General features: G+C 35.0%; 2 protein-coding genes across 2 annotated transcripts; both read left to right on the forward strand.

Moving 5' to 3' along the window:
* Positions 1-2,406: 2,406 nt before the first annotated feature.
* Positions 2,407-11,729, forward strand: LOC126700502 (glucose-6-phosphate isomerase 1, chloroplastic). Its single transcript, XM_050398677.1, has 14 exons — positions 2,407-3,086; positions 4,345-4,467; positions 5,958-6,056; positions 6,320-6,403; positions 6,686-6,829; positions 6,909-6,974; positions 7,972-8,040; positions 8,128-8,235; positions 9,633-9,685; positions 9,775-9,913; positions 9,988-10,144; positions 10,330-10,408; positions 11,060-11,126; positions 11,442-11,729. Exons 1-14 carry the CDS (start codon positions 2,562-2,564, stop codon positions 11,574-11,576), a joined length of 1,848 nt encoding a protein of 615 aa, XP_050254634.1. The 5' UTR covers positions 2,407-2,561; the 3' UTR covers positions 11,577-11,729.
* Positions 11,730-14,740: 3,011 nt separating this feature from the next.
* On the forward strand, positions 14,741-26,907 carry LOC126698281 (uncharacterized). Its single transcript, XM_050395398.1, has 23 exons — positions 14,741-14,759; positions 15,078-15,148; positions 15,355-15,960; positions 16,450-16,718; positions 16,913-16,984; positions 17,093-17,227; positions 18,762-18,880; positions 18,961-19,266; positions 19,691-19,805; positions 19,877-19,982; positions 20,070-20,183; positions 21,086-21,249; positions 21,376-21,496; positions 21,668-21,892; positions 21,980-22,170; positions 22,845-23,012; positions 23,129-23,234; positions 23,516-23,653; positions 24,374-24,535; positions 24,618-24,821; positions 25,348-25,542; positions 25,654-25,725; positions 26,419-26,907. The coding sequence occupies exons 2-23, from the start codon at positions 15,101-15,103 to the stop codon at positions 26,569-26,571; spliced, it is 3,789 nt and encodes a 1,262-aa protein (XP_050251355.1). The 5' UTR covers positions 14,741-14,759; positions 15,078-15,100; the 3' UTR covers positions 26,572-26,907.
* Positions 26,908-27,499: the final 592 nt, after the last annotated feature.

Genomic DNA, 27,499 nt, shown 5'->3' on the forward strand with positions numbered 1-27,499 from the left:
TAGTGATAATGAATAATATTAGTGTGACACTAAAAATGACACAAAACCCAAAAAAAAAAAAAACTCATTGCACTAAGAACTACTAATACAGCCAAGAGTGTCACAAGGCTAATTCTTAAGAATTTAGGATAAACATATAGGTTGTGTTTGTTTCGGTGTAAAATATTTTCAAGAAAGGAAAATATTTTCAAGTGTTTGGCTTCATTATGAAAATTGTTTTAGAAAATATTTTCATGTGTTTGGTTGCATTCTAAAAATGCTATTTTCCTACTACTTTCTCACATTTTCTCAGCTACCAAACAAATTTTATAATAGAAAATTTCAGTCTATAAACTTAAAAAAATAAAATCAAAACAACACCATTCATTAAACTCCACCGTTCAGTCAAACTGAGAGAGGGAGGAAGAGAGAGTGATCAAAAATGGAGGGAAAGGGAGAGATTGATCTGGGTGATGGGTAACGACGAAAGGGCGACGAGATTGGTGATGGGTAACGACGATAGGGCGACAAGATCAGTCATGGGTAACGACAGCGCTGATGAGATTGGTTTTGGGTGGATCGGTTTGGGGTGATGCGATCTTCGGTGGATCGGTTTTCGGTGGGGTGCGATTGGTTTGGGTGGATCGGTCTTCGGTGGTGGTGCGAGATATAAGGCGGCGCCAGCGCTGGGGTGCGATCGGTGGATCGGTAACTCTCTCTCTATATCTCTCTTTGCGTGTCAGACCTAGAAATGGTTTGAAGTGAAAATAGAAATGTAAAACCATTTCCAGGTCAAAGCCTCGTTTTACATGGTCAACTGAAAATATTTTCCGAAAAATTTATTTTCCATGCACAACCAAACACCCGCATTTACGGAAAAACATTTCTGAAAGTGATTTGAAGCCAAAACAAACACAGCCATAGTTGAATAAAAAAATATACAAAACCCCTTATGCACACGTTTGTCTATTACATTATGCATTTAGAATTACTAATACCCGTTTGTCTCCAAAAAAAATTGAACATTGAAATAACATTGAAATCATATGAATATATATTGATGAAACGAACACCAAAATAAATTTAAATCATATGTTCAGTTCATTTTTTGAAGCTAGCTTGGTCACTCTCTTGTCCGTATTGGTAAATCTAAATACCCTAGCGCTCTGTTTGTTTCAACAATAACGTTTTCTAGAAAATATTTTATTTTCTAGAAAGCATTTTCTGGAAAACTATCTTATTTTCTTGTGTTTGGTAACAACTTTGAAAATGGGCTTAAGAACGTTTTTTGGTGTTTGGTATCCACAAGTTTTAAAACATTTCTTATATAATTTAAAACATGTATAATATGTGTGTTGTGTAAACTCACCTAATGTAATCAATATAAATAAAAAAAAAAAAAAAACCAAGAATGAATTTGATTTTCAAACTAAAATTTTGACAACGGATACAATCAAAATTAACTGTCCAATTTTCATAATCTTAAATGCTCATCTTGTTCGTGTATATAAACAGTATTTTTGATAAGTAACGTAAGAAATTTTATTTAAAAAAAAAAAACCAAGTACACTGGAAGTGTACAATAGTGGCACAAATCAAGAGAAAAATAACCATTATACCCATAAGTTCCATTTTAAATAGTTCAATGCCACATATGCCAAATAGTTTTTCCGGCAAACTAATCCAGTACAAATAGTTTGATAAATACCAAATAAAATTATAGAACTGTTGACGGGTCTATGAGGAGGAAAAAAAAAACCTTATTTAAGAACAGTGTTATAGAGGGGAGAAGAAATAGGGAGAAAAATAGAGAAGAGAGATAGATAGAAAGAGAAATCTGTGGGAAGAGAAGAGGCCATAGGGGGTGATAGTGAGGGTGTGAGAAGAGAAAAAAAAACAAAGGGAAGAGAAGAAGTGAGAGATTTTATTGTGAGAAAGACTGAATGAGCGAAAAAAAATATTATTTCCTGAGTAAGAAGAAGATAATATTTATAGAAGTTATATGCCACATGAGAGAGAGATTGTTTTCCAAATATTTTTTTTGAAAACAACCTATAGAAAATAAGCCTTATTTTTATAAGAGTTTTCCGTTGACTAAAAATTATTTTCCATTGACCAATTTTTTTTTTATATTACCAAACACTGAAAAACGTGGAAAATTATCTTTATAGAAGGTTTTCAGCAAAACAAACAGAGCGTAGATTTTGAGCCAACTGGCAAGCCATTTATTCTTCAGATAAATTATGTTATCGACGCGGCGATTTCCTATTGGGCAAGCTCGAGTAGTCAACATATCCTCTATCACAGACAGTGACTTGAGGAGGAATATGCGGGGGCATTAGTGTAATATAGAAACCCGCGAAAGTCCATTCCGGTCAATCAGCAAGAAAACTACAAACCAATCAAATGTGTGAACCACGTCACCCTGAACCAACCGACAAAAACCCCAAAACACAAACACACAGACACAGACCCAAAAGATTTTCTCAGCTCAGAAATTCAAACCTCGACAAGGATTAGTACTACCACTACTCTACTAGTAAACCCCTCTCTAAACGACACCGTTTTCTTCGCGATCTCCAATGGCTTCGATCTCAGGCATTTGTTCGTCTTCTCCATCTCTCAAGCCCCAAAAACCTCTCCTCAGACCAATCCACTCGCTCCGACGCGACTCGTTGGCGTTCCCAACTCGCTCGCGGACTCAGTCCGTGGCCCGCGAGATCTCCGCCGAGCTATCGTCGTCGTCGAAGCCTGAGATTTTGAAGAAGAAGGAGAAGATTGAAGCTTTGGAGAAAGATCCTAGGGCTCTGTGGCGGAGGTACGTGGATTGGCTGTACCAGCACAAGGACCTAGGGTTGTTCATCGATGTGAGTCGGGTCGGGTTCTCGGACGAGTTCGTGGCCGAGATGGAGCCCCGGTTCGTAGACGCGTTTAGGGCCATGGAGGAGTTGGAGAGAGGCGCGATTGCGAACCCGGACGAAGGTCGCATGGTTGGACACTATTGGCTTCGGAACCCTATGCTCGCGCCCAAATCGTTATTGAGGACTCAGATTGAGAGTACTCTCGACGCTGTGTGTAGCTTCGCAAACGACGTCGTCAGTGGTAAGGTCAGTTTTGACTGTTGACTTTTGAGAAGTTTGACTAATTTTCGGTTAAAATGTGGTCGTTTAATCAGTTGCAAATTCGTTGCTTATGGAAGTCAGGCATTAGGGGATTGTTTGGATTGACATAAAATTGGATTATTTATTTATTTATTTATATTTCGATAGTTCGAGGAGAGGGTATTTGAATTGAACACTTGATGTCTCTGTTGGAATCTCGCATTCATACTAAATGCGAGTTTTGTGACAATTTTATTTTTCAGTTTTTGAAAATGGGGTGGTTTGAAAAATCCAGGAAAAGAAAAGTGAAGTTTGAAAAAAGGCTGTACTTTGAGATTTGAAGCTAACATTGTTATATTCTGTGTGTCCAAGTGTTTCAAAGCTAATTGGAGTTTTTATATTGTTTATCATATTCTATTAAGAAATTAAAAAAATAAAGGGAAAATTACAATATCCTCAATGTATAAGGAAATGACAGTCCTTTCCTAAGCTTTGCGATAAGGGTCTGTTTGGTTAGGCATCTTGGGAGCCTAAAAGTATGTTTTTTAAACCCAATTCCGTTATGCATCAGCAATTCCTCGTAGCTTTTTTACAAATGCTCTTTTTAAACCCAAAACACCGTTTTGCAACAGCTTATCCAAAAGCACCCTAAGTTTATATAAAAAATACAATGAAATTCTTGTGGATCAACTTGTCCTTATTTAAGTGATAATGTTTTTGATTATCCCTTGGTTATCAATGAAGGCCTTATTTTGTCCTTAAGATATCTTATTTAATCAATTTACCAAAAATTAGGAATGTTTAATTAAACAACTCAAGGGTAAAATAGGTATTTCATTGTATTAGTTATGTTTATCACATATCTTAAGGAGAGGACTGTCTTTTCTGCAAATCGTCATTGTCACTCCTTTATATCTCAGGGGAGGTTGGTGTATTTTTTCCAAAAAGAAAAGAATAATGGTATAACACTATAACTATACTTTTTGAAAGTCTAATATAACAAAAAATTGAATTTCGCTTGGTTGATCAAGAAGTTGTGGACTAAGCACTCTGCTGGATATGTTGGGTGGAATTGTGCTCCACTTCCTATTACTTGCCTTCTAGGGTTTAAGACATTAAATACATGTACGAGTTTTTAGATGGATGCCATAATTTGAATTATTGGAATGCTACCATAATACTTTCGGCATTATGTTGTCAGTGGTGGTCTACTTTGCCATTTTTTTTTTTTTTATGTGCTCTTTGCTTGAAATCATAATTGCAGATTAAACCCCCATCTTCTCCAGAAGGTCGCTTTACTCAAATACTTTCTGTTGGGATTGGAGGTTCAGCTCTTGGACCACAGTTTGTTGCAGAGGCGTTGGCCCCTGATAATCCTCCTCTTAAGGTATACGAGACCCTTGTACTTGGGTGTCTATTGGTGCTGGTTTTGCTTTTTCTTTAATCATACACATTGCAATTATAAAGTATAATTGTGACAAATTTCCCTGCACCGGCACCAGCATTTTTTTTTTTTCATCTTATATCTTTCATTTTTTTCATACTCCATATGTTAAAATATTAATTGAATATACATGTTGAAGAAGCTTTTTTTCCGTGCTTTGCCTTTTCTTGATGAACTGTGACTCTCTCTTCCCCCCCGATCCCCCTCTTCCCAAATTTGTTTAGCATACAAAGAACACTTCCACATTGCATGGGATAATGATCCAACAATGGGGGCCAAGAGCCTGGTAGAACCAGTGTTCAAATTCCCCCTTCCCCACTTTTTGTAATAATTGAATTATCAAAAAAGATGCAACAATGGCAGAAAATATGGTCTGGTCAAATGATAGTCTGCATTGGAACCAAAGATTTGTTAGGGTGGTACATTATTGGAACTGGAATCCTTTGGTCTTGAAATGCTCTGCAAAGTTTGTTAGGGGGGTGATGATAAAATAATTTGGATTCCTACTAAAAGCCATGGCTTTGAACTCAAAATCATATGGCACCAAGGTTGGGGTTGGCAGTACATTGGAAAAATTTATGAAAGGTTAAAGCTTGTCATATTTTTACATGGACAGAAATCCTTACAACAGACAATTTAAGAAAGTGTGATATAATCATCGTGGGTTGCTGTTCTTGAGCTACTATCTCACTTTCCATTTAGCATTTGTTTGAGTTTTTTAAACTTTTGAAATTTTAGATGCTAGTAAGGATGTTTTATCCTATATATATCCTATGTACTAGGGTTGTGTTTCTTATTGTGCTTTTAATAAATTTCATTTATCAAAAAATTATTTGGTTGAGAAGTATTTATTATCTGGTGGATGTATTACACTCCAAGTAGAGGAAAGGCCTGACTGTTAAATCAAACTGATATAACTCAGCTATGCATACTGTTAAATCGAACTGATCCTATTCCTCCTATTTTAATTATTTTCACTTTGAATTTGGGTTTTTTTGAACTTTTGAATTTTAGATGCTAGTCTTTAGGGTGTTTTTTCCTATATACATCCTACGAACCAGGGTTGTGCTTTTAATGAAAATTACTTATCAAAAAATTATTTGTGTGAGAAGTAATTGTCATGAGTGTGCAATATATTCTGGTTGGGGCTTGTCTGGTGCATGTATTACACCCTAAATGAAGGAATGGCCTTATTGGCTTCAAATGATATCATATAACCTAGCTACCCAATGGCTTGTGAGGGTTTCTATGCCTCATAAGGACTAAGAGCTGGATTACAATATGTAGACATTGAAGGAGTGGCAAATTGTAAATTGTCCTTTTTTTCAATGATATAACCTAGCTATGCATACTTTTAAGTCTAACTGATTCTATTGCTCCTATTTTGATTGTTTTTGAATGTGCTGATAAATATTTTCTTGTCTTATTGGCAGATAAGATTCATTGACAATACAGATCCAGCAGGAATTGATCATCAGATTGCACAGCTTGGTGATGAGCTGGCATCTACCCTTGTAATAGTGATTTCAAAGGTCTGTGTGGAAATTATCCTTCCTTATGTGTTTAGTCCTCGTTTGGGAGAGCTTATTTTCATTGGCTTATTATGCTTAAAATAGTATAGTTGTACATAGAAAAAGTACAATTGTACCTAGAAAAAGTGTAGCTTTAAAAAGATGTACATAAGAATAAGCTGGAAATAAGCCCCTGGAAAAAAGAGCCCTTTTGCAGTTAAATAATGGGTTTTCTGGATTACGTTGTAAGGTTTGCTGCTAATGTAATGTCAACTTTTCCTTAGAGTGGAGGCACTCCTGAAACTAGAAATGGTTTGTTGGAAGTACAGAAGGCTTTTCGAGAAGCTGGCCTGGAGTTTGCAAAACAGGTTTTGATCTCAGGTTTTTCTTTCTGCTTTTATCAATCTATATCTTTCTGCTTTTATTAATTACACCCCTACTTCATAATACAAATCTAAAATAAATTTTTGGTGATAATTTTGATCCAGAGTTGCAAACTAAGATTTTGCAAGCCTTAACACTAGCCAGATAAGATATAGATTGATTTGCACATATTTGGATGGAGTCCAGGCATTAATGCCTGAGATTTTTCTCCTTCTTAATTTGATGGCAAAATTGTGATTTGGTTGCTTAAAAATGTTTTTGTGCAGGGTGTTGCTATAACACAAGAAAATTCATTATTAGACAAAACTGCAAGAATTGAGGGCTGGTTAGCTAGATTCCCCATGTTTGACTGGGTGGGTGGTAGAACTTCTGAAATGTCTGCAGTTGGTCTGCTTCCAGCAGCACTTCAGGTTAGTGATTCTTGAATTCTGAATTTGATGTGATAATCCTTTATGTTTTATGGTTATTTATATGCAATTTATGCTTCAGGGAATTGACATAAGAGAAATGCTTGCTGGTGCATCAATAATGGATGAGGCAAATAGAACTACTGTGGTAAGAATTTGCAATCAACCATTCTTTTTAATCATTGTCTTGTTCTGATGCTGTTATTTATTCAGTGAGGATGAAGAACTTTGTTGGTTATAAATTTATGGAAGTGGATAAAGTCATTAATCTGTCATTTACAGTTCATCCTGTACAGTCTAATTAGAAACGAAGTTTACATTTGTTCCAAATGCCCCAATAAAATCAATGCCAGGAGCTCCTAATAAATTGGAAAGACTACTTATCAAAACCAAAAAAAAGAAAAAGGGAAAGAGTTGGTTTGTTCCCTTGTGGCTTCAGATTTATTTTACTTGTGTTATAGCAACACCCTGCACAAAAATAAGGGCAAATATATGCTGAATAAGAAAAGGTGGAGTGGTTTACTCCCTTCATTCCTCATTCTCATTTCTCCTGTAGGTTGAAGATTAAGCTTTTCCTTTGAATGGGGGATAGGTACCTTTTGCAAGAGATAATTCCTGGCATGGCTCTTTTCTGCATAGAGTTAGCATTGTGCAACATATGTCATAAACTGAAATGGTGTTTTTTTTTTTTTTTTTTTGGTATTAAACGTGTTCATTATTACTGATATGGAACTCTATGCATGCATGCTTCCTTTTTCTTTATTTTGTCTTTGTGTGAATGGTGGTTTTGAAGATTCAACCAGACCAGTAGAATCTTCCTATTCAAAGAGCTGTATTCTGCTAGTTTCAATAGCAAAGACATCTACTGTTCTTCTTGTTGGCTAGAAATATATTTAATATGACTTTATAAAGTACAATTTTTTTTTAATATGACTTAGTGCTCTTTATTTAATTTTGTCTGATGTTCCGTTCCAGCCAATAAGTTGAACTCTTGCTTCCTTGAGACAAAATTACATATTGTGAAATTTATTGTCATAATAGTTCTGTTTTCATGGGAGATACTTGTCTCCCCCAAAAAAAAAAAAAAAAAAAAAACAAAAAAAAGGGAAAAAGTTTAACCCTTTTGGTTGATTTCTTTGATTTAGGTCAGGAATAATCCTGCAGCGTTGCTAGCTTTATGCTGGTATTGGGCTTCTGATGGGATAGGATCAAAGGTACTTTATACTCTATTAAGATTTGCTTAATATTTAAAATTTCAGCCCCTCTTAAATTGGTTTTTCTTTCCTCTGTTTTTTTCTCAGGATATGGTTGTTCTTCCTTACAAGGACAGCCTATTGTTATTTAGTCGGTATTTGCAGCAGTTGGTCATGGAATCTATTGGGAAGGAGTTTGACTTGGATGGAAATCGGGTATATGCAACAAATTTTGAGTACCTAGCTTTTGTGTGTGCGACTTAATTATTGAGGGTCTGTTTGGGATCCGCTTATTTTGCTAAAATTGAAAACTCTTTGCTGAAAGTACTGTAGATAAATGTAAAAGTTTTCTGAAATAGTATAGTTGGATCCATGAATAGTACTAAAAAGTGTAGTGGGGACCATGAATAATAGCAAGAATAAGCTGAATAGTAAAATAAGTTGGCAAAAATCATTTTTGCCAAACACACATTGAGTGGGGTAAAACTTGAAAATCTAGAAGATTAATTCAAGTTCATTTGCCATCATGGCTAGTTAGACATCCAATTTTAAATCACCACGACAATGCTATAGAATTTTAACTTATGAAAAAGAAGGTTCATTAGACTGAAGCATATATGGTACTGTTACCATTTTGGTGAGTTCTGCCATTGGTGAATATGATTCTATCTAGAGAATTTCCCTTTTGTACCACGTGACATGTGCCTATTCTTGTTTTCCCCAAGCCATTTACACACTCAATCTATGTTTTTGCAAGGTCTTCTGAATGGCTATAAGAAGTCGACCAAGCATAAACTTGAGAAGGGGGTATTCAGTAGTTTGATTGTTGGTTCAATTATCCAAATTGCTTAAAGATTAATGTTGCATTTAGATATTTATTTGTTTGTTGAAACTCTTGCTGATTGACATGTTTCTGGGTTCAAACTTTGACCCAATGGGGCTTATCATCTGGAGTATGTGGCATAAAAATTATGTCATATATGATATTTGTGTTAAAAAGTGTAAATATCAGGTAAGATATTGAACAAAGTATAAGTATTTGGAAGTATTAACTATATAAAAAAGGTACCATGCATATAGTAGTTTCTATAATAAATTTTTTCGTACCTATAAAAAAAAATAAAAAGGTACTATAAGCGTGCATTTGGATTGTGTTGGGGATGATAATTTTTTGCGTTTTGATGAAAAATGGTTGGTCTCACGGTACCATTCATGCATTTTTTGGTACTATTTATGGGCCTTACTGTACTATTTCAACTAATTTTTACCTTTATTTATAGTATTTTTAGTAATAAATTTTCAGTTTCAGCAAAATAAATGGTATCCAAACACACCTTAAGTATACTAGTGGAAAACTTCAAATTTGATGTATTTTCTTTTGAGTCCTTAGCCTCATGGCTGTGTTTATCTGATATATCCTAGAAAGACTTAATGAGTCAACTTGCATCAAATTTGATCACATTTTCTTGCTAGCATAAGTTGTTGAGGGGGCCAACTCCAACTAGCATAAAGGACCGCTACAATATGGGCTTGATGAGATAAATGGAAATACTTATCGTCAAAGATGTTCAAATTGTAGCATAATTGAAGATTTTGACTCTTTGATATCACAGGTGAATCAAGGACTTACCGTATATGGAAATAAAGGGAGCACAGATCAGCATGCGTGAGTTTTTCGTTAAATTTTTAAGAGTATATGATATATCCCATGATGCAGACTCTGCTTAGTCCTGATGCACTTGTTCTTTTATGTAGTTATATTCAACAACTGAGAGAAGGTGTGCACAATTTCTTTGTGACATTCATTGAGGTGCTTCGTGATAGACCCCCTGGTCATGATTGGGAGCTTGAACCTGGTGTGACATGTGGCGACTACCTCTTTGGCATGCTACAGGTTAGATTTATTCCAACCAGGCAGTTACTCTTGTCCTTTTACTAATCTGTACATACTAATTCAAGTTCATACAGGGAACAAGGTCAGCTTTGTATTCCAATAACCGCGAGTCTATTACAGTAACAGTGCAAGAAGTGACACCTAGATCTGTGGGTGCACTTATAGCACTTTATGAGCGAGCAGTGGGGATATATGCCTCACTTGTCAACATTAATGCTTACCACCAACCTGGTAAATATAGATTTTCTGTTGCTTATTAAACTTTTGGTCCAGAAGTCAGCATTCAAAGGTGGTGGATGCGACTGCATCATGCTTTTGGCGCTACATATGTTATCTTAAAGTTAATTTTTCATGCTTGATCAATTTATTTGACTGGTGTTCCTCTTTTCCTCTCTCTCTGTCTATCTTTATCTCAGGTGTGGAAGCTGGAAAAAAAGCAGCGGGAGAAGTATTAGCTCTTCAGAAGCGTGTTTTGACGGTACTCAATGAGGCCAGGTATTATGTCAAATCTTTAGCAACCTAGGTCTTTTTCTTTACTCCTATTTATCATTTTTTTTAAAAACAATTTTTTTTAATATCAGTTTTGAAATGTGAAGTCCTATGTAAATCTTAAATTTATGGACTCAGAAAAATAATTAAATATATTTTAACCTTGTAAATATAGAGTAGTTCTTCTTCAAGTGAGAAAGCTTGCTTGAAAGCAATAGGGTTTGTTGGAGCAGGTTTTTATGCCAAAATATGTGTCATTTTTAGATGTCCCTAGTGCATGAGTATAGACAAGGATAAAATATCAGGATGGTGTTATTGCTGTATGTTTGACTTCTGAAAATAAGATATGAAATTTTGGATTTTATAAAAAAAATTTTAGTATTACAAATTCACATCCCAAACCCAGGAATCCTCTGGCAGGGCCTTTAAAATTTTATATTAATATTAACCAAAAGCTGGACGAAATAAAGGGACCACAGCATTTACCATAGGGGACTTGGATTCTGACCATTTGAGTAGTCAATAAATCTGTTTGCAACTAACTTCTGCATAAAATGATACTTCTTAGATGCAGTTCTGTTCTGTGCTAATGTTCTCTTTTTGTTTAGTTAGAAGTAGATTTGTAACTGATTACTACAAATTTCTCTCTTTTTTCAGTTGTAAAGAGCCTGTAGAACCCTTGACACTTGAGGAAGTAGCTGAGCGTTGCCATGCTCCTGAAGATGTAATTGCAATATCTTTTGTAGTTAATTTTTGTTGCACACACTGAGTTGTACACTGCCGTACACACTCTAGCTGAAATCGTGTTTTGATAACGTGATTTTAGTTATAATTGTGAGATGGAGAATCGTATTTTGAAAACACTATTTCAAAATTATAACTAAAATCATGTTTTCAAAATACGATATTTCATCTATGTATCTGGTACATAGTGTGTAACGATCACTGCTCATCTTCTACCCTACTCCCTTTTTAGAAACTCTCACAAAGAAGCTGAAGGCTTAGCTAAAACCATTTACTTTCTCTTCTTTTTTCACAGATCGAAATGATTCACAAGATTATTGCTCACATGGCTGCCAATGATAGAGCAATTATTGCTGAAGGCAGTTGTGGATCACCACGGAGCTTAAAAGTTTTCACTGGGGAGTGTAATGTTGACGCGTTGTTTGCTTAAGATACCAACAAAAATTGCTTAGTATTTTACAATAAAGAACTACAATAAATCGTTTTGTTTCCTGTTGAATGTTTTGCCACTTCATTGAAAGTGGGTGTTTTTTTTGTTGCGATAATTTATATATAAAGATTCCATCCAGAGAGTCATTGTCAATTGAGATGTAATCATGTAACCTTGAGCAAAATTATAAAAAAAATCCAAGCGGACCAAGCCCCAATAAACAATAAATTAATTTGAATTAACAAGATGATTAATTTAAAATTCGGTTTCTTATGATTCTTATTGGACTTTTTAATTTTTGGATTACTAATTCCAACTGACATGTTCTTATTGTCTTGTCTTGGAGGATTATTTGTCTGGTTCCCCTAGCAAATTTGAATTTAAAAATGAAATAATCACCCTGAATTGCCAATCATTTTCACGTGCTCCACAATGTATGATACATCAAACATGTCACTGCATGATAAGGATTTGATAATTCTGACTTCTGTCTTGTCTTGGGGGAATTTTAACTGTATGGCTTCCCTAGTAAACTTAAAAATGAGACAGTAACGCTAATTAGAGAAGCCTGAGTTGTCTATCATTTTCGTGTGTCCCACAAATGCATGCTACATCTAATTGCAAGTTCCCTTTGGACCAGAGAAAATTCTGCTCAAACGGTCGATAAATTTATTACACTCTTGGACGGGGCATAATGATGTGGACCAAATTATTATGGAGGATCATTTGAAGGGAGAGCAGCTACAACAGTCATTGTCAATTTTTTGTTCTGCAATTGAGCCACAACAATTGAAGTCAATGTCAATGACTTTCTGTCCTTTTTCTTTTGATTTTGTTCTGCAACTACTTGGCCGGGCAGTAAGGAATGTCTCCTTTTGTGGAAGCTTGCATGAGGCTGCCAGCCAATTTGAAAAGGGAGTTATGAGATTATAAAGTTTAGTTATACCTTTTTTGTGCATTAACTTTTATCAAAATTATAATGCCGTAAAATGTGAGTGGCAGAGAAAAAGTAGAGTCATGTGAAAATGATTGTTTACTACTCACAATTAACTACATTAAAATTAAAGTTATAATAAAAGTCGTGACACAAAAATTGTAATTATAGGAAATTTGGAAATCAAAAACCCACACAAGTTAAAGAGCAACCTAGTGTTTATGGTTGAAATCTAAACCGACACCATCTATCTTATACATCAATTTTATGCAACTCTTGTCTCACACTTTTTTAGACCACATACCTGTGGACTTTACATGTTGTGAGTCATTGATTCCATAGAATGTTTACCTAGAAGACTGCATCCTACCTTTAAGCTACATTATATATTTTCTTCTAAAATTTATTTTCCTCAACTATGTATTGCCCTTAAAATGATATTTGTATTAGAAATTTCTAAATTTTTTAAAGATAATTACATTATGGCTTTCTTAAAATTCTATCCAATAATTTAAATAGATACCAAAATATTAATAGTAACGATTGATATTAGCCTAACAAAATTCAATCCATTCATCTTAAGGATAAGATTTAGGAAACTCCATAAATGAAGTTACCTAAAAAGCTTCAGATAATAGTAATCTTCATCCGTTACTTTATTAGGTTTTATTAATTAGTTTTTATTTTTTATTTGCTGGAAAGTCTCAATTACTAGGATTATTAATATGCTAAAGTGATAAGGTTTGCATTTATCAAAAAAAAGGAAAAAAATGCTAAAGTTTGTTGGCCTATAGTCAAGAAGGTAGTAATAACACAACCAACAATAAACAATTATAGCACTAGTAGAAAATAATGAAATGGAAAATTTTTTAAAAAAAAAGAAAAGAAAAAAGAAGAAGCATATTCTCCAGCTGTGTCATACTGACATATTCAAAAAATTTCAAATTAAAGTTCCTACCCTTATCATTTTTTCGCCGCCAACGTGGAATAAGTGGATGATAAAAATTGTAGTCTGTGACTAGTCCACAGATTCTAACATAGCCGTAAATTTTGCATAAAAGCTTGGTTGTTAGTTGTTACCAACGGAAACCACATGTACACTGTGAACATATCATTTCTTTTACTATAGAACCTTCATTCCTCAAAATTATTGTTGTTTTTACGAAGAAACATTATAGAATTATTTGGAACCCACGAGCATTTCACGGCAAACACAGACACAGTGACACATAAATACTACACAGTTAAGAAAGAAGAAAAGTATGGGCCAAAAGTGGGACCGACCATTCCCATGTGACTTGTGTACTAGCGGGAATTTAGAGAAAGTGTTCCCACTACAACGTTCGACTATTTAATGTTTTTTAATAGTAATAGTTAAGAAAAAAACGGAGTTCCACTTTGCCACGTCAACTACCCGTTACTTTTTTTTCATGCCCTCACTGCCTAATCTCACCTACGTGCGCTTTATTTGCGGACTACTTAGGATTTTCTGTTTCATTAATTTCTCATTATTTTAGAAAAATTTTAGTATGTAAAAAAAAAAAAAAATTCTATCATGTCATTTTAAAATGAATAAATTAGACATTAAAACTCAAAGCTAAAAAAATTAGAGTTTGACTTGCCTTAACTCCCATGCACGAGAGACTACGACATGATCACAACACGAGTTTTAAAATAATCACGTGTCAGTTTTGTATTATTCTATTTACCTAAGCATTGGCCGGAAGCTTGGCCTAACATCTTAAACCCGTAACAAAATGTTTTTGAGATTTTAAAAATAAAGAATTTAATATTTAGAACATATTAAAACCCCAAACACAATAAGACTTGCTATTAAATTTGTTATTATTTAAAACCTAATGTAGGGTTTAATTTATTATATTTAAAACTAATATATTTATATTTAATTATTTACAATTTAAAGGTTTAATTTGTTGTTCTTATTTTTTTTATTAATTTGTTATTTTTGAAGATGTAAACTCTCAAAATATAGGATTTTTTTTTTTGAATTTTTTTTTTTTTGGGTAAACATTGCGTCTTATGACTATTTCGTTGACGACACGACGACGTATATTCTGAACCGACATCATCGTTGGATTTTTAATTTGAAAGAGAGAATCTACCAAAATAAAATAAAAACCAAAGACATTATTAAAAAAAAAAAAAAGTTCAGTGAAAGAGAGTAACCAAAACTAAAGTACCAAACCTCACAAACAAATCTCACTGATCAGTCTCTGAGCTGCGCAGAGGTAGCTTTTTCGCTAAGTAAAACCTTTTTCATTCTCTCAAATCTCTCGAACCCTTCCTGTTATATACTAGGTTTCTCTCTCTCTCTCTCTCTCTCTCTCTCTCTCTCTGTAAATCTCAAAGTTTTGTTTAGCATTGCGCTTTGCTTAGCTATTTCGCTGTGAAAACCTTAAGCTCGATTCATATGTGAGTTCGTTTTCTTTTGAGTACTAAGATCTCTGTGTTTATAGCTTCTGATTTCTTTGTTTATTTAGTTTTCACTATAATTTTTTCTGTGTTTAAATTGTATCTGAGATTTTTTTTTTTTTTTTTGGGTTTAGGTGAAGATAAATACCTAGGGATAATGTTCACTGAAGGACTTGATAAGAATGCCCTTCGTTGGGTTAGAGAGGTCAGTTTTCACAAACTCAATTCCCATTTTTTTATTTTCACTTAATTTTTTTTTGTTTATAGCTTATTTTCATTAATTTTTACTCAGTAAAATTTGCTTTTTTGTAGTGTAGTAGGATAGTAGGATCTGTTTATGGAAATTGCTTTTAGTTTATGTTTTTCTTCAAAGTAATAAGAAATTAATTTCTGGTTTTGTTTTCTAATCAGAAGGAAGTTACATTATCAAATTCAAATATGAGACCCAGGATTGACCCTATTGCTGGCATTCGAAATGTTGGTGGCCGGGGATTTGGATTGCCCCCTCCATCTAAATTTAGAAGTGGACATTTACCTATGAATGCCATTCCAGTATCGAGAACGATACCTGGTGATGTAGATGATAGTGGGTCTAATTCTGAGAAAGATATGAGTACTGAATCTGATGAGGAGGTGTATGGGGGTAGGTACTCGTTGGAATCGTCTCCACAAGACGAGAGGGTACCTAATGCGACTGCTCATAGGTATGGAAACCCGGTGCAGAGGCAGGCGCGTTATGGTAGTGATTACATGTATTCTGATGTTAGTTCTTCGATGGAAACGGTGGTAGGAAGACGTGGGAATTTGGCGGAGAGGTTGGTGAGGGGAAATGGGAGGTACCCTGTTGGGCGGAATGGTTATACAGAGGATGAGTCATCAGATTCTGCTGCTAGCTCGGAGTTTTCTTCTACACAAGTGGGAAGCATCAATGGGGCTGTGCCTCGGGGTAGAGCTTATGTTTCTGGGGGATATGCTTCTAGTGTGCCATCGCAGAATGTGGAAAGTGCTGCTGAAAAGGTTTGTAAATACTTTTGGAGCTTATATTATGTTTTGGAGCTTGTGTTGGTGTACTATCTGTTGTTGTTGTGTTATGGATTGTACATAATTTTTTGGATGCTATGTGTTTAGATTTCGAGAATAGCATCCCAATGTAGTCCTAATTTAGAAATATGGTTGACGATGATCTTAAACCCCCTTTTTTATATATCAGTTTATATTGGTTCCTTGTCTTGCAGAAGTCATTTTGATTGTATTAATGAGGCCTAGCTTTTCACTCTTTTAAACTATTCTTAGGTGGGCCACAAAGCAATTTAAACTCTTATATTATATTGAAATTTGTATCATTATTAGACTCAAGGTTTGTAATGTAACAGTTTCCTTTATTAGCACTAGTATGATATATGCAAACTATCTTGTTAATTTGAATTCTTTTCACGTTCTGCATATGCATCCATACTATCAATTGAATCTTATTTACTGTCTTTGCTAAATTGTTATCTTTTACAGGATTCACATTTGAGAAACTTGCGGACCGATAAGTTCTCCGATGATGATGATGATGATGATGATATTCCCAGTGCACCTCCTATTGATGGTTCCACTCATGAAATTAAGCAAGCTGCTGATAGAAGTCCAGTATCTAGAGTACATAGTACACCATACGTACCGGGTTCGAGTAAAATCTCAAACAAAAATGATTGGAATACATCAGAAACCACATTTACTGTTAAGCCAGAGAATGATACTGTAAATAGGAATGCTGACCAGTTTGTAAGGTTAGTGTTCTTTAATTGTTCTTTTTGGCAAAAGCTGTATGCAAGTGTGTTTTTGGGATGCACATTACACTTGAGGTCTTGAAAAGACATATTCATTTGCGGCACATTATACTTGTGTGCTTTAACGTCTAAACGCTTTAGTTTTTGTCATAAATTTGGGAAATAAACCGTTTTGTTATATTATCTGTTGACAGAACTACAGCTGGTTCCGAAGCAGGTGCATCTTCAGGTTCATATCTAGCCCGCCTCCCAACATTTCATGCAAGGTATCTCTCTGAACACCATAAATGGAGCTGATGATAAGCCTAGAGTCCTTTTCCTATTATTAAATGTGATCTTTAACTGTTCTTGTTTGATTTTTAAATCAAATTCAGTGCTCTAGGGCCATGGCATGGTGTGATTGCATATGATGCATGCGTGCGACTTTGCCTACATGCATGGGCAATGGAGTGCATGGAAGCCCCCATGTTCTTGGACAATGAATGTGCTCTATTACGGGATGCTTTCGGGTGGGTTCAGTCTCTTCTTGTTATTCGTCTATAATGCCACCAATCCAAGCTAGTTTTGAGTATAGTTTCTATATTTGTAATAATCCATATCCTAAATGTTTGTGGCCAAGAACAAAAAATTTGCTCGATGGTTTCATCATATAAGAAACTGTATTTTGGACTTCTATTGCTTCTTATTGGACTATAGTATATATCTTTTCCAGGCTTCCTCAGCCATCTGGCTCTTCTGCATCTTATTGCACCAATATATATATATATTCTATTCAACATAGGGACGAACTTAATCGCATCTCCTTATTGGCAAGTTAGAAAAAATCATTGAACTCCCAACGTCTTAAACATTACTTGCTTGTGACCAACCACTATTCATAGTTTATTTATTTATTGGCATAAGATTCTTAGTTTGTTAGTTCCATTGATATCTAAATAATTATTTTTTTGATAAAATATCTAAATAATTCTTACCATGACTAATTGGGAATCTTAACACCCTTGCCTTGGTTTAGTTTCTCCTCAGTAATGCAAAACCCATTTAGTTTGTTCTTACTTTACAAGTCAGTACTCTGTACTTTTTCAGAAAGTACGTATTTGAAATCACTGGATTAAAGTGGTAGTGCTTAAAATGTATTTACTCCCGCATGTCGTTTTAGTTCCAACTGTGTCCCATGCATTCCTTCAAATTTTAAAGGCTTACAAGTGAAGAACTACTACAAGGTATTGAGAGAGCATTTGGAAAGTTAGGGTGCCTCCATGTATTCTATTTTTTCCATGGTGTGCAGTATTAGAAATGTTGACTATTGATAATTTAAGGAGATGAGGGTTGATACTTATGGATTGGTGCTTTATGTGCAAGAACCATTGAGAGAGTGTGGTTCATCTTTTTCTTCATTTTGCAATGGCTTGGGAGTTGTGGTCTTTGTTTTCTGTCTGTTTGGAGTCTATTGGTTATACCTTCTTCAGTCTTAAATTGTTTCCGGGTTGGAAGGGGTGTTTTGGAAAAAGAAGCAACGGGGAGATTTGGATAGCCATTCCTTTGGGCTTAATGTTGTCTCTAGAGAATGAAATGTCTGTTGCTTTGGGGGGGGGAAAGAGTTGAATTTGGCAAAGATGAAGTTCTAATTCCTGAAGACTATATGTGGTTGGACCTCAATTTCTCATACTTCTTCTACCATGAACTTCTAGAGTTCCTGGACACCCTAAGTTTCTGTTAATTTTTTTTTGTACTTCTATTTTTTCTTCCTTTTTTTGTTATTTTGTTTGGGCTTTCCTTTCTATGCATACTCCTTGTTTACTAGGGTTGTGCCCCTTCTGCGCTTCTTTTTTTATTGAGTCTTATTACGTATAAAAAAAAACTGGGTTCCTCCCTCACACTTTCTCCTTGCAGCTAACATTTGTCTACTACATTCAACTATTTTCCATTGAATGATTCTCTGATGATGCAGATTGTGTAAAATTTCCAAATAACATACAGAAACATTTTCATGGTTTTTCCTTTTGACACTTTATGCTTACTCTTAAAATAATTTATTTGTAGATTACGGCAAGTACTATTACAATCAGAAGATGAATTAATGAAGAAGCAAACTTCGGAGCTTACCAGTGAGGGGGTTGCTCCAAAGCCTAAGAAAAATATTGGCAAGATGAGGGTGCAAGGTAGTTTTTATCCTCAGCTTTGGCACTCTTGTCATTCAAGCTTATAAGGAAATGTTCCTAAAATCTTGTTGATTGTGCAGTGCGTAAAGTGAAGATGTCCCTTGACCCACCTACTGGCTGTAGTATCACATCCTTTAGGGCACCAGTAATTAAGTTGGAAACCATTCAATATCACCTCTCTAATTTGCAGTCAACACTTGCTTCTGGATGGCAAGCTTTAAGAAAAATTCGTGTTGCACCACGTCTACCTGCAAATCGGTCTTTTTCACGTCAGAGCTTGGCATATGTGCATGCCAGTACAAAGTATATAAAACAGGTGTCTGGACTCCTCAAAAATGGTGTAACAACTCTACGCAGCAGCTCAACATCATATGAAGCGGTGCAAGGTATGCAAACTATGTGCTTTATCGATTTGTCATACAAGATGAATTAGCTGCTGATTTAGACTTTTTTTGGGGGGAAGGGTGGCATAAATAACTATTTTATTAAAAGAAAAGAAAATCACCTAAAAATAAAGGATAGAAAACTGTTCAGGTATATCTATGTTTAGAAAACACAGTATAAGAATGCAGTACATTGCAAAATGCATTGTGTGCTTTAGTAGGCTAATTTTCCATTTCTGGCTCGACTAAACGTCACAAATGACAAGTTTGTTACAATTTCAGAATTGCTATGAGTTGCCCCTGTGATTAAACCTATAAATGACATATTTGCATTGATGTGATGTTCAGACCCTTTATTTGTAGCACTGTTTAATATCTTTCTTGGTTCATTCTCTTTTAATTTTCTTCTGAATACTGCAACTTAAAGGGTTCCCCCCCATGCAAATGTTATCAGAAACGTACTCTTGTCTGTTAAGGCTGAAAAGTTCACCTGAAGAAGATTCCATCCGAACGCAACCTGGAGCTGGTGATATGCATATCTTGTACGTTCTCTTCCTGCTTTTATTCTTTCTATTTCTAAATTTTCTTGAGAAAGATGCTGACAACTCTACAGCTTTCCAGATAGTATAGGAGATGATCTGCTAGTTGAAGTCCAGGATTCCAAGGGGAAGCATTTTGGCCGTGTCCTTGTTCAAGTGGCTACTATTGCTGATGACCCGGTAATATTATTTTGCCCTGACATTAGATTTAAGGACATTTTTCTGAAAATTGTTGAGATAGAAGGCTGATACTAGAGTTGAATGCAGGCTGACAAGCTACGCTGGTGGTCTGTTTATCGCGAGCCAGAGCATGAGCTTGTGGGCAAGATACAGCTGTATATAAACTATTCAACTGTTTCAGATGATAATAGTCATCCCAAGGTGAGTGACCCTGTAGAGTAGTCTTCAAATGTACTAACCATTTCTAATAAAAGCTGCCTGTAAGCTGTTGTCTTAACTGAATCATGGTACAAGGTTGCTAACATAGATGATCATTTAGTGAAAGATCAGGATGTGAGACATGCTATGTATTAATGAAGATATGACCTTGTGATTACTTGCTGTAAAATTTTTCCTTTAATGTCCATTCCACAAATCAAAATATTACTTCCCATAATGTGTGTGCCTCAATTTGTGTGTTGATTACTTCTAAAGGGGCAAATTTGGAAAGTTATGTTAAAATTTAAAATGTTTGCATTTACATAAACCTACTCATTATGGGGCAGAGGGAGTAATTAATTTTGAAATTGATGGCTAATAACTGTAGAATTTTAACTTACCTGTGCATATTGAGATATATTGTATCTTTGGGTATTGTGAAATGCTGTAATATCAGTATTGCCCAAATTCTATAATTGAAGTGGTAAGTAGCTGCAGTCTTTGTCTTGATATTTCTATTGTCTCTTCATTTAGATAATTAAAGGCTTACCCTCTTAATAACAATGAGAGATTGGCAGCCTGTACTCAAAGAAAAAGTTCCTTGATTGTTAAAGATATTCCCTCACCCAAACCCATAAAAAAGAAGAAGAGAAGAGTAGTTGTATGAAGAATGATTGTTCAGTATTTGAAAGTGGGAACGTGTATATTTTTTAATATATAGATTATAATATTTTATTAAAAGGAGGAGATACTTTATGCACGTAGGGTGTCTATACAAAATATTTATAAAGAATAGAAACACACCAATCTTCACATTCGAAGAGAGTAGGAACATGTATTCTTTGTATTATGTCATGGCTTACTGAATAGCTTGATGATATTATATGCTATTCCTGTGGTCCCAGTGTGGCTCTGTCGCAGAAACAGTTGCATATGATCTAGTTTTGGAGGTTGCTATGAAGGTTCAGCATTTTCAACAAAGAAACCTATTGTTGCATGGCCCATGGAAGTGGCTCTTAACAGAGTTTGCCTCATATTATGGGGTTTCTGAAGTATACACCAAACTGAGGTAATTGATATGTTAATGTTAATTGCCTTTTGATATTGAAAATAGTAGGCCATACAATAAAAGTTATCACCACTTGTTATGGTTGGCTATTTACTCAAATTATGTTTCAATGTGCCATGTGAATAGATACCTTTCTTATGTCATGGATGTAGCTACACCAACAGCTGACTGCCTCAACTTGGTGTATGAATTGTTAATGCCCGTTCTTATGAAAGGCCACATCAAGAACATATTGAGTCATCAAGAGGTACAAATCTGCTTTCCAGTTTAAAGCATGTGATGATTGTTCTGATTGTTATGTTGTTCTTTTCCAAGTTGCTTTTCTGCAATATTGACATTGTTTTTGGTTGATAGTTCTCAGCCTGATCCATATATCTCTCCTAACACAAATTTGCATGATTTCTGGTTGCCTCATCAGAATCGAATTTTAGGAGAAACTAAGGATCAAATTGAACAGATATTCTCCTTAGTTTTTGAGAATTACAAGTCACTTGATGAATCATTGCCCTCGGGTATTATGGAGGTTTTCAAGCCTGCAACTGGGCTAGCAGCACCTGCGCTGGAACCTGCTGTTAAATTATATACACTTCTTCATGACATCTTGTCTCCTGAGGCTCAGACTGCTTTATGCCATTATTTTCAGGTCTGAGAGACTGAACCAACATTTTTCATTATGATGCTTGCTTGAGTTGTGCATATATCTGTTTACTCAGAGTTAGTGTCTCCCCAGGTTGCTTCAAAGAAGAGATCAAGAAGACATTTGGCTGAGACAGATGAATACGTTACCGGCAATAATGAAGGCATTTTAATGGATAATGTTACTATGTCTACTGCTTACAAGAAGATGATATCACTGTGCATGAACATTAGGAATGAAATTTTTACTGATATTGAGATCCATAATCAACACATTCTTCCCAGGTACGTTCCTCAACTAATCAATGCATTGATACCTGAATTGTGCAAAAATCTAAGATGATGATAGTCATGTAACCATGCATCATAATGTGCAATATATTGGTTTATCTCTTATTAGTCTATCTTTCACTTCCAAATTTACGATCTCACATTTGACAGCACATGCCTTCAAAGTTTGGCTTTACTGTACTGTTGTAGAAATTTAAATGGAACAATTTGATTCTCAGCAAACTGAAATGTTCCATTCAAGATTGATATATACTTAAGTCAACCTTAAAAAATGTAAATAAAAGCCTTGATTTATTTTTTTCTTTCTGATCTTAAATAATAATTATTATTATCATTATTATAGTGGTAGAAGCAGTAGTAATATATAATCATCATCATTATCATTATTATTATTGCTTTTGATATATTATCAACTCCTTAAGTTCCTTAGCCATAAAAAAAAATATTATCAACTCCTTAAGTTCCTTGATTCTAATTACTTTTTTAAAGAGTGTTGCACTCGCTTGATTAATATGATTTGCAAACACACTCTTGGCTGGGGGGGGATCATCCTTAGATTGACACTATTGCATACATGTTCAAAATTTTCATGGTTCTTACTTGGTGGTTTGTCTCGCACTCTCATGTCAAGCAAGTGGGATTCTAATATTTTGAATTTCTTTGTACAGTTTTTTAGACCTCCCAAATCTGTCTGCATGCATCTATAGCACAGAGCTTTGCAACAGATTGCGTGCTTTCCTCATTGCTTGCCCCCCCACAGGCCCTTCACCTCCTGTAGCAGACCTTGTTATTGCTACAGCAGATTTTCAGAGGGATCTTGCCGCCTGGAAAATCAGGTAATATTATCTCTTCTGTATTATTTTAATGGCACAGAAAGAGCCGAACAAGAGTTCGACTATCATAGTAGTTATTACTTTGTGTGGTTTTAACCCAATGTTATGTTCTTTCTCAGTCCTGTTAAAGGTGGAGTTGATGCAAAAGAATTGTTCCACTTGTATATTATGGTATGGATACAAGATAAGCGTCTCTCTTTGCTCGAGTCCTGCAAATTAGACAAGGTAAATGCGTTAAACCATGGTACTACCATATGTATTCACTCCTTATGCTTGCCAAATCCTCTTGGTTCTTCTCCATAACTGCTTGGATGGAAAGCAATTGAGTAACTTTGACTCATCCAAGTTATTTATTTTTTGGGGCTTTTCTTTTTTTGTTTTGGGGGGACGGGGACCAGCATGTTGGAGGACTATGTTTACAGTGATTCTTTGAAATTCTTGAATCTTCAATTTTATTGCACATTCTACAAGTTGTACGTAATCATCTGAAAGTTATGTACTTGCAGGTAAAATGGTCAGGAGTTAGGACACCACATTCTACTACTCCTTTTGTTGATGAAATGTATGACCGACTGAAAGAAACTTTGAGCGACTATGAGATCATCATTTGCCGATGGCCAGAATATATTTTCGGCTTGGAGAATGTATGTCCAGATGGGTTCTTCATCTTTCAATCTTTATTTTTCTATTTGGTCTTAGACATCACTGTCTTTTTCTTTATTTAACCCTGTGGGTTTTTGTTTTTTTTAAAGATCTATTTGAGTTGGAAGCATATTTTTTTATGTGTCTCTAACCATTGTCTAACTCTGGTGACCAGCCTTTTGGTTGATTATTGACTCACAAAATTCCTAGGCTTAATTTGAACTTTGAAGTGACTAGTGAGGCTGGGTGTCAAAATGAGGTTAAGGGCTTAAAAATAAAGCTTTTTATTCCTACAGTTCAAGTGAAATACTGAGCAGTCTTATACAACAATAAATACGTAAATAAGAGGAAATAAGTAAGAAAAAATAAATGAAAACATATATATGAGCTTTCTTTTTATCTTACAATGGTGCTATTTGCATTCCTCACGTCTTTTTCTTTCATTGCATATCAAAACCGAGCCTATATTTCTTGTAATTTCCAAACCATTATCACCTTGTCTGGCCTTTATTCAAGATAAACACGGGATTTGCTCAAGAACTTATCTCATCTCTTTGTGGACTCATTTTGTGTAGTCACCAATTATCTTATTCCCTTTATGCAGCACTAGAACTTGCAAGACAAGATTCTAAATTTGTTCATATGTTAATTGAAATAACAGTAATAAAAATATAAGAAAATACTGAAATTGTTTTACTTTTTTGGATTATGTTTTCCACTAGGCTATTGCTGATGTTGAGAAGGCAGTAGTGGAAGCTTTAGACAAGCAATATGCAGATGTCTTGGCACCAGTGAAGGAAAATATGGCACCCAAGAAATTTGGCCTAAAGTATGTCCAGAAACTTGCCAAACGTTCTGCGTGCCCCTATGTAGTTCCTGATGAGGTCAGCTGTAACTTCCCAAATTTATAAGGTTCCTTTAACTATGTATATTATTCTGGTTTGAAAATCTAGTGTTGCCTTTCAGCTGGGAATTCTACTGAATTCCATGAAGAGGATGCTTGATGTCCTGCGCCCCAAGGTAGAAGTTCAGTTCAAGTCATGGGGTTCTTGCATCCCTGACGGAAGAAACAACGCAGTCCCTGGAGAGCGTCTCAGTGAGGTAACAGTGATGCTGAGAGCCAAGTTCAGAAATTATCTGCAAGCAATGGTGGAGAAACTTGTAGAGAATGTGAGTATCATCCTGAAAGTGACACATGATTTGGAAGTAGTTTGGGACCTAAGCTAAGATATATTTTAGTTAATGAAATGACATAAACAAAAAGATAGATATTTCTTCTTTTTTATTTATTTATTTATTTATTTTTAAATTTAACAATAAAATGAAAGATCTTTAGCAATGTACAACAACAAATTTTTTGTTCCTGAAGTTGGTCTTGTACAAGTGTCTTTGTTTATGCTATCCTCAAAAGTGGAGGTTGTGGGCCCTTCTGCAGCTTATCAACTGTAATAAAGCTTGCTGGATGACATATGAGTAATTCTTGTTTGAAATAAAGTGTCCCTATAAACTCCAATAGGCATACCTACATTTATAGTCCCAATAGATGTGTACAGGAAATTACTGCTGTTCTGCATATATCTGCAGCAGCCAAGTTTTTGTTCCCTTTTTTCAGAGTAATATTTCTTGTATAAAATTAAATTAGGCAAGGATTTCTGTCATGTGTGCTTGATTGACTTCCTTTATTTTGTTGTTCCAGACAAAGTTACAGAATGCCACAAAACTGAAAAAGATTCTTCAAGATTCAAAGGAAACTGTGGTGGAATCTGATGTAAGGGGTAGAATGCAGCCACTGAAAGAGCAGCTGACAAATACAATGAATCATCTCCATACCATCTTTGAGACTCATGTTTTCATTGCAATCTGTCGAGGTTACTGGGATCGGATGGGACAGGTAAGTTAATTGCATCTGGATCTTATTCTCGTACTTTTTTTTTTTGGATGAATATTGTCATACTACTTTCCAAAGTCAGGCTTGAGGCTAATGTTATATTTCTTGTTACAGGATGTCTTAAGTTTCTTGGAGAACAGGAAAGAGAACAGGTCATGGTATAAAGGTTCACGAATTGCAGTTACTGTAAGTAGTAGCGTTACACTTCTTTTTCCTTGATCAGTAGTAGCACTACAGCTTTATTCAAAATTTCAGTTAGAACAGCAGTGGTGCAGTTCACATGGATTTGGGCAGTATAGTCTATGATCAATGATATAGTTGGTTCCTTCCAATTACATCTAAATTTAAAAAGATGATAAACATTTTTTTAACCTATCAAAAAAGAAAAGTTGATTAGATTATATTATTTTGTGTGCTGTCTTTTGTTATGGAAACTATACTTAATTGGGGGGCTCCTTCAGATTACATCTAGGGCTCTCAGAAAATTTAATCAGATACATCATTAGAACCACCTTATCAAGCTTAGAAAATGTGGTGTGAATCAATTAATCAAGTTGTTGGCACACTCATTCTAGCTGGTTCCTGCAGGGACCATTTTATTGTTAAATACTGCATGTTTCTGTTACCTTGGTTGTTACAAATATTGTTATTCCCTAATGTACTACTAGGTTCTCCATAGTCAACATTGAGAACCATGGGCTCCCCAATTCCAGAATCATTACACAGTTTTTGTTTTCCACTTTTTTATTGGGGAGGGGGGTGGTATGGTCATTGGCAGGTAGGTAACTTAGTTTTCTGGTGTCATTTTCGGAAGTGGTTTTATTATACCTTCTTTCTGTACTTTTCCCTTCAGATGTCTGACCTGTCATTACTTTGCAGATTCTCGATGATAGCTTTGCTTCACAGATGCAGCAATTGCTGGGAAATGCAATTCAAGAGAAGGACCTTGAACCACCTAGATCCATCATGGAGGTCCGTTCGATTCTGTGTAAGGATGCTCCGAATCACAAGGACAATACATTTTATTATTGAGCCAATGTAAATAGGACGGGGGGAAGGGGCATGTCTTATCAAAAAGCAAGGGCTCAAGTATTTGTATCCTGGTAGATCTAGGTGGTACACGATCTCATTGGCCTGCATACAGAATTATATATAGTCGCATTGACTGCTGGGGTTGCTAATTTTGTAGAGGGAGCAAGCAACTCAGCTGCTCCAGGTTCATAAATCACTCTCTTTAGAAAATTCCATTTTTTCAACCTACCTATATTTTCCATAATGAAAATATAATAGATACTGGAAAATTGATCCTCGCCTTTTTTCTTTGTAATATCCATATATGGTTTTAGTGGCTTTGCCTCTGTTTTACCATGTTTTAGTTGTCCTCAAATTTTTGGCTGGTCAACTAGACAAGGCATGTTCACTCTTGAAAAGAGAAAAAAAAAAATGAACTGGGCTATTCTGGGTATTAAGCTTCTAAAAGCCTTTAATGCCACATCAATAGTTATGAATACAATTTTTGTTTTGATGAAAATCTTGTATAAGAATAGTTTTCCGTGATTTTTAATGATTGGTAACATCAGAAAAATGAATTAAAGAAAAACTATCTTTGGTCAATATAAAAAGTATGACTTATTTTTAAAAATTGTTTTCCATTAAATTTTTTTGAAAACAACTTTATCTCATAATAAGCTATATAAGGAAAGTTAGAAGATTGTTTTTTAAACTCATTTAAGGTTACTACCAAACATAGGAAAATGAAATAGTTTTTTAGAAAATATTTTTTGAAAAATGAAATAGTTTTTTAGAAAACATTTTTTGAAAAATGATTTATTTTCTAGAGAATATTATCGCTGAAATAAATAGAGGAATTACTGTTTTCCTTAGGATTGCCAGCAAAGTCACCTTGTTTCGTGAAAAGCTTTAGGTGTTAGTCTCGTTCGGGTTACATGTGAATGCAAAT

The sequence above is a fragment of the Quercus robur genome, chromosome 9 (assembly GCF_932294415.1).
Source record: "Quercus robur chromosome 9, dhQueRobu3.1, whole genome shotgun sequence".
Lineage (NCBI taxonomy): Eukaryota > Viridiplantae > Streptophyta > Magnoliopsida > Fagales > Fagaceae > Quercus > Quercus robur.

Bases quoted from the DNA above. Each gene is read 5' to 3' on its own strand.
- LOC126700502 (XM_050398677.1), top strand. From the start codon at position 2,562: ATGGCTTCGATCTCAGGCATTTGTTCGTCTTCTCCATCTCTCAAGCCC. The intron at 4,468-5,957 runs GTATACGAGACC...TCTTATTGGCAG, and splicing joins CTGATAATCCTCCTCTTAAG to ATAAGATTCATTGACAATAC. The intron at 6,057-6,319 runs GTCTGTGTGGAA...ACTTTTCCTTAG, and splicing joins TTGTAATAGTGATTTCAAAG to AGTGGAGGCACTCCTGAAAC.
- LOC126698281 (XM_050395398.1), top strand. From the start codon at position 15,101: ATGTTCACTGAAGGACTTGATAAGAATGCCCTTCGTTGGGTTAGAGAG. The intron at 21,250-21,375 runs GTAATTGATATG...CCATGTGAATAG, and splicing joins GAAGTATACACCAAACTGAG to ATACCTTTCTTATGTCATGG. The intron at 23,235-23,515 runs GTAAATGCGTTA...ATGTACTTGCAG, and splicing joins AGTCCTGCAAATTAGACAAG to GTAAAATGGTCAGGAGTTAG.